The sequence below is a fragment of the Curcuma longa genome, chromosome 19 (genome assembly GCF_044706935.1).
Source record: "Curcuma longa cultivar G26 ecotype Majalengka, Jawa Barat chromosome 19, ITB_CL_G26_1.1, whole genome shotgun sequence".
Lineage (NCBI taxonomy): Eukaryota > Viridiplantae > Streptophyta > Magnoliopsida > Zingiberales > Zingiberaceae > Curcuma > Curcuma longa.
In genome coordinates this window covers 778,842-791,310 of record NC_133879.1, presented here as the reverse complement: position 1 = coordinate 791,310, position 12,469 = coordinate 778,842, and the positions used below count along the sequence as shown (strand labels likewise).

Below are 12,469 nucleotides of genomic sequence, written 5' to 3'. Positions count from 1 at the left end.
TGTTTGGATTCACAGGACATGAGGTGAAACCGCTAGGATAAATTAGTCTCTCGTTGTCCTTAGGAGAGGATCCCTTGAGGAGGACTTGGACTGTTGTCTTCACTATGGTTGACATCGCATCTGGCTATAATGTCATCCTAGGACTATCTGCATTGAGCTCATTTCGACCAGTGGTCTCCACTTATCATCAAAAGATAAAGTTACTCGTAGACAACTAAGTGGGCAAATCAAAGGCGACCAGATAACCTCCAGGAAGTGTTATATTGAAGTGGTGTAGGTCGACTTGTGGAAGAGTTGTAGAACCCATAGAGCTAGAGTACATCTCATCCACTATGCCCCTCCATCTCGACCAACTGAAGAACACGAGGATGTGTCGATAGTTCTTAAGCAACCAAATCAAACTACTCGGATTGCGACCGACCTCCCCCTGAGTTGAAGCAAAAAGTAATCACATGTCTCTCTTGCAATCAGGATGTCTTTGCATGATTAGTCAAGAAAGTCACAGAAATCTTATCCACCATCATGGAGCATCGACTCAATTGATTTAGACACCCTGTCTGTCTAACAAAAAAAGTGGCACTTTAGGCTCGAAAAAGACAAAATTATCAAAGTCAAAACCAGGTTCAATCTTGGTTCGCTTGGATCACTAACCAAACGACCTCCGATTTGGCTCAAATTAGTTTTGTTTGTTTTGTCTTCTCAAGACGAAATTTCTCATTGCATCCATTCTAACAAAATCTCCTCCATAACGAACCAAAACAAGTTGGTTCAATTTGGTTCAGTACCGAACATATTTTTTTTTTTCACGTATATTACAATCAGTCGACTAAATAAGTAGATTTGATAGGAGTGATCGGATCAGATCGAAGCACACAAAGCAACTTGAGGTTGAGTCGCTTGGATGATTCAGTCGACTAAAAGGAATCAGTCGACTGATCACTCGACCGAACGTCACCTATAAAAGAAGCCTCGAGATTCGAGTCTATCGAATTCTCTCTTCAATTATCTACTTGTTCTGTTCGTGCAAGTGCCTACACGTCGAAACTCTAATGACCAATGTCGTAATTCATATCTCAAGCATTGTCGGTATAATATTTTATAACTGCATCCATTTTAAAAGAGATAGTAGTCTGTTACTATCTTCCTCATCTTCTTGTATGATTCTCTCAATCGAAAATGGTCCAAGGGATCGTGAGCCTTGAAGTAGCAGTTTAGAGGGTTGTGAACCAAGTAAAATGTTCGAGTCTTTCTTTTGTATTTATGTGTTTTCATTCTGTTGTGTATCTTTGATTTGTCTTTTGTAAAAGATAAGAAAAGTTTTTAAAGCACGAGACTCACCCTCTTCTCTCGTTTCTTTCGATCCTACAATTGATATTAAAGTCATGATCTATGTGGAGCCATATGGAGAACCTCAAGAAAAAATGAAGATAAAGGAGGTCCGAACCATGATGATAATGGTAGGGGGCTCTCAATAAAATCCATGATAAGCTCTCGAGGTATGTAAGTCCTAGTAGGTTAGTTGGATCGGATACTAGATAGCTTTGACAGATCAAGAGGATTGGACATCGAAGCAAAAAGGGTATGGTGGGTTAAGAGATCAGACGTCAAGCTGACCTCAATTGGAGTATGGTGGTCCTTTGTTTGAGGAGAGAATTATTGGGATTACAATTAAAATCTTACATTGGAAATATATGAAAAAGATGATGAATTTATAAAATGGAAGATATCTCTATTGGTTTGAGATCTTTTAGGTAATGTCCAAAAATAAAATCATGAGGACTTAGGCTCAAAGTGGATAATATTATACCATTGTGGAGATATATATATTAATTCTATCAATTCAAACATATACATGAAAGACTTAAAGAGTCATTTTTGAGAGCGGAATCAATGTCTCACTATAAGTAATAAATTCCATTTTGTTAATTCAATACAAGCCGTCACACAACTTCTTTAGAATGAAGAGCTAAAACTCTATACTCATATAGTCATGCAACTCTTTTAAGGACGAAGTCGAAGCTCTACATTCCGAGTAGTCACGTAACTCTTTCCAAGAGTGGAATCGAACGATATCTTACAAGTAATTCATTCAATGTTATTAAATTTTAATTTATTTATCTCTTTTTTTTTTTTGGTGTTCATAAAGTAATTCATATTCCTTTAATACTTTCTAAGATTTTCATTTTCTATAGAATTTTTTATAACAATGGTATATAAGTATAAAGAAGTAAAAACATCATAAGGCAAACAATTCAAAAAATATAAAACAAAGACAATAGTGTAGGGGAGTTTTTAAAATAAATTAAATCGCCCCAACAGATTATCCTGAACCTCAATTTTATTATGCAATATTTTTTTAAAAAAATCTCTTTAAAATAACCTATTCGATTAGTCTCATAATTATGATTTATCAAATTTAATTATTCACAAAGAAAATATCAAATAAAATTAAATAGGAAAAAACACACACCTAAATGAAAGGAATTCACGTCCTCATCAATCACCAAAAGCATCTTCATTGCAATCAATGACGTTGCACGATTCAAAATATTATGTTCGTTTACAAAGAGTTAAACACAATGAAAATATATTAAAAAAAAACAACACAAGCACAAATCAGATTTTACGTGATTCAAAATCTACAATTCTTACTCTAATATCTTAGCGATATTACTACTATACTCTCCTTTTTGAACACCTTTATCTTCTAGATGTGCATAATCCTGTTCTACAAGCCAAATACAAATGTACAAATAAAATCAAGAGAAATTGAAACAAACAAATTTACACAAATGAACTTGACTTTGATCGCTTTGGATTGCCTCATGAAGATCTGAAATGCAACAACACTTTCCCTCAAAATCTTCAAGAACCGACGATAAAAATCTTTCACGAAAATCCACTTTTATAGGATTGCTGTCGTGACTACTTTTCGTCCAACGATCGACTGTTTCTCATCATCATCAATCAATTGCTTTGCTAGAATTCAAAATTATCGAACTTTAACCACTCAACAACTTCTTCTAGTTCAACATCTAAGTCAATAGTCAAATACTATACACCTAATAGTTCACACATGAATAAACTGGATTTAGTACAATTTGGACCCTAGATTTTGCATCCCTTGCAGGGGCACGTGCACAAAAAAGTCTCTCATCCATATAGATTTATAATATCTAATTATGATTCAATATAAATAAGTCTTATTACCTTAAAACTCTCAAAAGACTAAACTTTTATTCATATTAGAGGCAATGCCATCCACTATTTTCTTCCAATGTGAAATTAATTTTCCAATCACATTGGAGACAATTTCAACCAATTTTCATATACTTTTCCAACATTTCTCTTAAGTTGGATAATGACCTGTCGTTGGCTTCATCTTCTACTATATTTTGTTTAACTATAAAAGTAGAGCAGTAATTTCAGCCATATAAGATAACATTTGCTTAATTCTTGTTACTTGTAGTCATAATGTCAAAGTAATATCAACAAATATCAAGAAAATTTTGGATTCCTGTTCTTGTGACACTGGTCATATCTCCATTTTATTGCAGTATAAAAACATGTATATATCCTTTTGAATTGTTTGTGTTTCTTGATCGAACCTCCACCAGGCATCATCCAATAAAACAGGCAACTTGCATTGATACATCATTAACTCTCAGAAGTACTGCACTTACTAAGCTATAACTATCTACAAATACATCAAGCAAACCTAGAATGCAAGAAAATCAGGCTGGCTGACTTTGAGTTCGTTTCATCAATCATACCTGCGCCTTCGCAAATGGCGTAAAATGAAAGAATCTGCATACAGAGGGTAAGTCTTCCGAATGAAGCCTTTTATGCACTTCCAATATGAGAAATCTTCCAACTCCCCGTCCATTCGAGCAATGAACAAACAGCGGGAGTTTTCAAATTGTGGATGATACCCTATCTGTATAAAAGGAAGAAGAGTAGAATCATGAAATAGTGACTAAGATCGATACTCCATTTCAGAACAATATGATAAGCATTAATGACCCACAAACAATTTCATTAATCATGCCATATGTCATCAGGTACTCATTCTGGTCGACCAGAACCTTGTGTTTGTTGCTAATGAATTGGAACAACTACATCTCCATCATGGTAAGTGATAGTTGGTAACTCAGTAATCTCGAATCTCTACTCCATGAAGAGTTAGACTGCTCTTTTGTCCTCGATGAAGTATCAACTATGAAGTAGAGAGAGAAACCTTTAGGCTTCAAGAAAAAAGATCACCTGGCACTCTTGGATTCATTCATTAGTTCTATGATCAATTCACCTATACTATGTTGGCAATGTCAATTAACTTTACAAGGGGAAGTCAACTCCTTAAACACTTCATCATCACATCTCGAGTTTGCAAATTTCCAATTAACATCATTGTATTCCTAGATTGATCGCTGAAGTACTCCCCACTGAGCAAAATAATACATGAGTAACCTCATAAATGAATTCCAGTTTGCCTTCATCAATGGAAAAGAGATTGATAATTCCTTTTTATCAGCATGGACATTTCTCTAGAACTCTAGAAGTACATCCAGCACATTGTTTTGGACCTAAGCTTTAGTTCTTCAAAGCTTTTAACATAGTGGTTTGGAATCACCCAACCATCTATGTGCTAGAGGCTTCTCGATAAACTTGGTTTCAGTGTCACAATGATTTATGAGTTATTCATATGTTGATATTTAAGAGATGTTAACATATGTTTCATATGATGAATCATGAGAAATTAGCAAAATCAATTCATGAAAGGATATGACAAATATCAAACTAATCTATCAATTGTCTAAATCTATTAGGATATAGAAATAGTTAATTTTGTAAGAATAGTAAATTATCATGATCAGCAGGGCTTTTTCGTTGAGCAAAATATATCTCATCTTGAAATATCTCAGATCTATTCAATTTAACAATCCCAATTGAGCTCAACCAATCTATCCAACTGACAAATTCAACTAAACCCATGTGATCACATTGACAATTCAACATAATTAATCATCTTATTCATTTCAATATGATGTTTCATCAAATTTTCTGTGACCTTCATTCATGGAAGCCTGGGCATTGGTTCAAATGCAGATGAAGCTTGCAATAAGGTACACTTAACCCCTACCTCTTCGGGCTCCTGACCAACACCCTCCACTTATCCTTTCACTTAGCAAGGAAAAGGATATTCACCCTGTTGGGGAGGAGCTTCTACTTGGTTGAGTTCAAAACATATAATACACAAAGGACAAACTGATCTTTTGTTAGGGCGCATCAGTGAACATCAACCACCTTAAGCTAATCCATGAGCTTTTCCAGCTTGCTGCAGGTCTCTGGATTAATTATTCCCCAAAGCAATGCCATTTCTTGGAGATCCATCAATACAGCAAATGAAATTGAAATCATTCATTGGTGCAACATAGAAGAAATTCCCTACAAAACCAAGAAAGAAGACTTGGAAAGGCTCATCCAGTGCTTGAACAACTGCCAGCCCGTTTTTTTGTCATTGGTTGGGAACAATATCTTGGCAGCAGCTTCCTCTCAGCGTTGCCTTTGGATTACATGAGCTGTCTACATAATTCCTATCCAACTCCTAAAGATCTCTCAAACCACAAGGTCCTTTCTCCAAACGAACACGAAGTCTTAGGTACCTATGGAAAGTGGAATTGCTCCAGAGTCATCCTGCCTTAGGTTAATGGTGGTCTTCGAACAATTTGTCTGAGGACTGATTGTTGGGTTGCAAGGGTGCAAATATAGTCCCACATCTAAAACACATGAAAAAGATCATGGGTTTAAAAGGATGAAAGATATCTCCATTGGTATGAGGCCTTTTGGGTTGAGCCCAAAAACAAAGTCATGAGGACTTAGGCCTAAAGTGGACAATATTATACTATTGTGGAGATATTTTGATTCCATTGGTTCTTACAATTGGTATCAGAGCGAGACCGCTCTTCACCGGACTAACCGCCAAAAGAGCCATGATCCAGATCTAACCATGTGGGTTGAACCTTAAAAACAAAGGAAGTGGGTGCTCCCGTGTCTGAATCAAGAGGACCAGACACCAGGTGAGAAGTCTTAGTAGGTCGGGTGGACCGAGTGGCAAAAAGTCCTAGTTGCGGCTAGGTGAGAAGTCCTAGTAGGTCGGGTGGACCGAGTGACAAAAAGTCCTAGTTGCGGCTAGGTGAGAAGTCGTAGTAGGTCGGGTGGACCGAGGGGCAAAAAGTCCTAGTTGCGGCTAGGTGAAAAATCTTAGTAGGTCGAATGGACCGAGGGGAAAAAAGTCCTGGTGGGTCGAGGATTCAGACATCAAACGAAGGCTTTCCGTTTGAGGGGGGCATGTGGTCCTTTGTTTGAGGGGGGTCTGTGGTCCTTTGTTTGAGGGGAGGATTGTTGGGTTGCAAGGGTGCAAACATAGTCTCATATCTAAAACACATGGAAAAGATCATAGGTTTAAAAGGATGAAAGATATCTCCATTGGTATCAGGCCTTTTGGGTTGAGCCCAAAAACAAAGTCATGAGGACTTAGGTCCAAAGTGGACAATATCATACTATTGTGGAGATATTTTGATTCCATTGGTTCTTACACTGATAACCTTGTTCTTCTAGGTAAATTGTTGCTGGCATATTGCTACACAGATAAGCTTTGCATGCATCTTATTCAGAATCTGTATTGCCACAATTGTACTGGCACACAGCATGACACTTTCGGAAAATGGCCATGGATCCCTAAAGCATGATGTATGCATATGATCCTATCTTGACCTTTCTATAGTATGGTTTGAAATTTTGCTCTGTTTTGATCAGCATGCCTGAAACACCTTGTTCCAGCATGGACGAAAAACCAAAATGGGACTGACAATGCCAGTACATAGCTCAAGAACTTCATTGCTTGCTGCCGCTTGCTGTCAACTCTGTATGTTGCTGCTGCTCTGCTTATTCACAGCAGTCTGCAATGAACGGGCATGAGGGATCCAGAACAAGAGCTCTTTGCTATTAACCTGTGAACCCAGAACCCATTTAACTTATTCGTATCCCTATTGTTTAAAATGAGGTTTTCTTTGTTCTAGTGAGTGACAACAAACTCTTTTGACAAGATAAGGTGCATGCCTCTGTTTTTTCATCTTGTACTTTTCCTCTTCCTCCTCCACCACCTCAGTTCCACTCTCCTCATCAATGCCACTGGCACCATGTGTCTGCACACCAACACACCACCACTACTATGTCAAACTGATGCTATGGTCTAAGAAATGAAGTGGCTTCTCAGATGCTTTTGCTTTTCTTAACCTCCATGAGGCTACATCTAACCCAAGAGCAAAGATACAAAAATACTACTACCACCGTTCTGAGCGACTCATCTACAATGTCAACTTCTCTCATTTTTACTGACTCCCAATGCAACTGATCCTTCCCATTCAAGGCGGCCAACCTATTAGCAACACTCCAAGAACTTTGCTAGGATGCAGGTTTCACAGTTAGCAGCATCTGCGACACTCAAATCAGCTGAGGGATCAAGGTTAACAGACACAACCAGTTGTCAACTAACAAAGTGCCAAGACTAGTAATAAAGTCAGTAGGCTTATATGGATAGCTATAAAAATAGCCTCCAAACTAAGCACTTCAGTCAGCATATCAGTATCATGATTGCAGCGCATGAGAACAGTGAGGAAGACACTCAGGACCTTCTCTTTCTACAATGCAAGTTTGTAACTAGTGGTTGGAGGATCTTCATGACTTCCATTCTCCCTGTGGCATTTACTGTGCACACAATCCTACTATAAAAATACCCAAGCCACCAAAGCAAATTGAGTTGGATCGCACCATTTGGACTAAACAATAATACTAGGAGTCAATCAGTCTGTAATTTGAGCTTTAAAATGACTAATGAGTCAGTCCATGTTATGAACATGATCCCTACAATGTTGTGGACATTACTATTTCACCTTATGATTTACAGGTAGGCAACTTCCTTCCTTTCCCCCAAAAAATGTAGTTTTGCATTTTTGGTGAAGCTATCAAGGAAAAGATCATTCTCAATATTGCCTTAACTTTGATAACTTCCTAAATCTTGGATTTCCTCTTGTAGTCACTAATAATAATGACCCTTTTATAATAAACTACATTTGATCGTAGTATGAATCTTTTGTTTTACATTTCACCTCCAAAAAATACATAATACAAAACATGTTTCACTGAGACTCTTATGTACTCATCTGGTAATTCTAGTTAGTAGGGAGAAGGTATCAATCATGGTATCTCATCTGCATATTGGATTGGTTTACTGAGTTTAATGGTTGCCTGAACCAATAAAGATGCTGGAGGGAAGTCAGATCAAGATGTTGGTAGAAAATTAGATTCAGCACCACCTTTCATTGCAAGTTTATAGGTCATCACACAAATGACAGGAGACTGATATGTAACTCTAGTGGTGACTGGATACCTAGATTCAAGTGATCTGAGCCCAATCTAGGCTTGGGCATTGTCAGTATTAAGGAAAGATGGAGGAAAATGGACTATTTTTTATTTTGTAATTTGATTTGTTTGGTTTTGCTCGATATCTTCTAGTTTCACACAGCATGCTCATTTACACTCGTCTATCTAACAACATTCATAATCCTTCAATCAATCATCAAGGCACTAGCAGTATGCAAGCAAATCATTAAATTTAGACAATTTAAAATATCCAGTATCCATATGGAATAGAATGGTCCTCATAACTCTAATATGATAAGCTAGAGAAATTACAGCATACACATTTAGATTATATGCACACATTAACCCCAAAACCAAGAGTTAAATTACTTGATAGGCTTTAAAAATGATGGGAATCGTGAATGCATACCGTGATGTAATCAATTCCACAACCTATCTTCTTTTGAGATTGTGGATGATAGGGAAGCAATCTTTCTAATATTGTCTTTCCATGCTCAGGGCTCAGTTTGTCTCCACTTTTATACCTGTAAAATGTAATGAAAAAAGTTCTAATATAAGCAGCCAATGACATATTAGACAGTGTGCTCAAGAAAACTAATAAGCATTCTAAAAAGATTAGCATGGGGATAGAACAGAAAATAAATAGTAAAGGGAGTCTGAATTATGTATGTTTCTAGTGGTGCATTACTCTTGCACATGTGGTTTTGTTCTCTGTTAGATTCTTCATATTGGATGAGCTACAATGTCGAATTGAGCAATGTGCATAGAAAATTCATGAAATTTCAAGACAGTCCATCATTTAGCACTGAAATTTGACAAGACTAGGATGATGCCTAGAAGCTAATGCAACTCTTCAAGTGAACATTCTAACATCAATTTCTCTTTTGTCCCGCATAAAGATTGATCTCAGCATGGCTTAGATAGAGACAATAAAAATTCATATGATAAAGGCACAAGCACATTCAAAATCAATTCCACTATTCTTGTATTCAAAACAAATCATCAGCAGCAGCAGTGTTAGTCCCAAATATGAATCTTATCCCTCCATTCAGCTCTATGTAAGGCTAATCAAATTCATAGGATTTAGACACTATTCACTGTGATTGTTAAGAACCAACGCAACCCTCAACTATTACTTGGGGAAGGCATTGGTTGTAATCTTGCATAAGTTCTAAAAGAGAAATAATATATATTAGCAGTCGTCATGCATCTTAAATAAAATTCTAGTGTCTTTTTTTATATTAGATGGGCCTAAGGCTATTATCTAACCTTATGGATATTCAAACATCTGTAGGATCTCCAGCCTCCTGTTTCCTTTAAATTAATAATAATAGTAATAATGATAGCACATCTTGTGTTTCTAGGATAACAATCATAGAGGGTAGGAAGATAAAACCATGTATCACCATCTTTATTTCTACTAGAGTTGGACGACTTTGCAAAGAGCCATATAATAGTTAGCTGATGAGATGAACACCTAAACCTGCTAAATATCCAAGAAACAACGGAATCCAAATGGTTGACAAGATAAATCTGATACAATTCAAGTTTAATCAGGAATAATGAAAAACACAAGTACCTCACTCATGATCATATTCAAATTGAAGATAAATTCTGGTTTAACTATATAGGGATAGAGCTTCATTCCATCATTGTCCACTAATTTTAAGTAGTGAACACTTGTTTGTCCCAATCATCTCTTGATAACTATCCAATTTTCTCATGTAATGCTCAATATCACATAATGATTTTTTGAATTGATTCCTCATATTAGCGTCCTCAATTGTCAACTTAGTAGGACAAAACTTTGCAGTGGGCACAGAAACGCTATCTCTAATAATTTTTCATGCTAATGGCTTAACCCAACTTTTCACCTATTCTTATCAAACTTGGGACTCATACCAAGGAAGTGGACTATTTAAAGGTATTGACATGTGTAAATCTAAACGGCAGGAATGCATATCAATATAATTATATGGGTGGTCCCAATATATTGCTTCTGAAAAAAATCATTTATAATCTATAGCTGCTATTGATTTATATTCATGATAGCTTTACCCATAATCAACAAAAAAAATTTCTATCATACAACAACAACCAAGCTTTTATCCCACTAAGTGGGGTCGGCTATATGGATTCTTGTACGTCATTGGGCTTGATCATCTACTATATCCTCATGTAAATTTAAATACATTTTATCTTGTTTTATCATTGTGAATCATGTCTTCTTTTGTCTCCCTCTTCCTGTGCATATTTGCTATGCTCTCGTAACGCCTAATTAGGGCATTTATTAATAGTCTAAGTACATGTTTATACAATCTTATAATCTAAAATAGTCACTCCATTCAATATATTTATGAGTACTACACCAATCATGATCCTTGACCATTTAACTACCATGAGCCTCATAATTTGGTACATGTTTACACTATTATTGTCAAAGGCTCTAACTTTACATCAACTTTGTAAAATAAGTTACCATCAAAATATGGTATAAAGTTATCTGCTTGAAGTATCCAGGCTCAACCAAAACCATTCTTTTGTCACGGGCTTGATTTCGACACCGCTGACTCATCTGACACATCGACAACTTAGCTCTACAAAGTCATTATGTAAACCTAAATAGCTAGAGACTTACACAAGAGATCAAGCTAGCTTAATATTATTGAGAATGTTATTGAGGATGGTTTACAAATAAAGGGGAGGGAAGTATTTATAGGCATCCTCCTCCCAAATAGACGGTTGAGATAAATTTAATCCAATGTATATATTATGGGCCTAAAAGGTTCTTACAATATCTAGATGATGAGAAAATTCTAGAGAGTTATCTAGAATGATCTCACTTAGAAAAAAGGCAATAGGCCAAGAAAATATACCAAAAAGTGGATCAAGACCCTCTCTTAGGCTTGAAATTGGGTGGGTTATGACACTTTTCTCTTAACTAGGCAAGTCATCAAATAACAAATAGATTCATTGCTCCAATTACATGCTGTTCTAATTGCAAATAGCATTAGCAGTTGAATCAAATACAAACTACAGTGAGCCCGGAAATCTATTTCTATGAGATTAAAGCATAAAACTAGCATTTAAGTAACGAAAACATGTTAAAACTCAAATTCGAACAAGGAGAAGATTTATTTCAAATAGAGAAGATTCACCTACTTTCCAGAGTGCAGGATCATCCTGACGAAGCTAACTAGGGGTACGGTGTCCTCCAAAATCACGTCCTCCCAGTCCAACCACTCCTCGTCCTTCCGCTGCTGCCTTCTTCCCGGCCGCCTCCGTTCAGCGGAGGAGAAAGGCTCCTCCTTTTGGTCTTCCATCGAGGGGGCAAAGCCAAGGGGCCTCCTTATAAGACCAGGATCGTCTGCGGCAGCGCTGCTCTTCAGCCTGCCTCCCTCTGCGGCGTACCGGAAGGCCAGGCAGGCGGAGCCAAGCGGGGCAGGAAGCGAAGGGAAGCGGAAAAGCAGGGAGTGGGATGGGTTGCAGCGGCCATGGACGAGGTAGCAAGGCGGGGAGGAAGTGGAGAGGGAGGCCATGGATGCGATTTACTCCTTCGTTGTTGCTAGCTTACGCCATAGTTCGACGGCGGAGACGAGTTGGGCGAGCAGTACTGAGTCCTCCACTTCGCTTCTCTCATTCTTCGGACGGATGGATAAATCATTTATTTCCCCAAAAAAAAACAAACAAATTGTACGCTGTTTGACGTGGCAGCTCTGGATCCGAATCCACGAATCACTAATGACCACGTGGACCAACTCACTCTACGTGTCTGTGCGGTTCAACAGGAGATCTCAATCCTCCATCAACCAAATTAATTATTAATAAAAAAACCTTAACTTGAAATATCGTATGCAGGGATCTTATCCATTTGTCATTTTAAAATTTCTGGTGGTCAATCTCAAGCGGCAAAATTGGTCATCAATGAGCTCTCGATCTCCGTTGACCTTTTTTTTTATATACACTAACCAACAATAATTTTTTTAAATTTAAGTATTTAACTTTTTCAACTTATTAATCCATATTT

General features: G+C 37.1%; 1 protein-coding gene across 1 annotated transcript; it reads right to left on the bottom strand.

The window, feature by feature from the left end:
• Nucleotides 1-3,520: 3,520 nt before the first annotated feature.
• On the bottom strand, nucleotides 3,521-12,073 carry LOC141812514 (protein DCL, chloroplastic-like). Its single transcript, XM_074700504.1, has 3 exons — nucleotides 11,605-12,073; nucleotides 8,852-8,966; nucleotides 3,521-3,937 (listed from the first exon to the last, which is right to left on the bottom strand). Exons 1-3 carry the CDS (start codon nucleotides 11,979-11,981, stop codon nucleotides 3,764-3,766), a joined length of 666 nt encoding a protein of 221 aa, XP_074556605.1. The 5' UTR covers nucleotides 11,982-12,073; the 3' UTR covers nucleotides 3,521-3,763.
• Nucleotides 12,074-12,469: the final 396 nt, after the last annotated feature.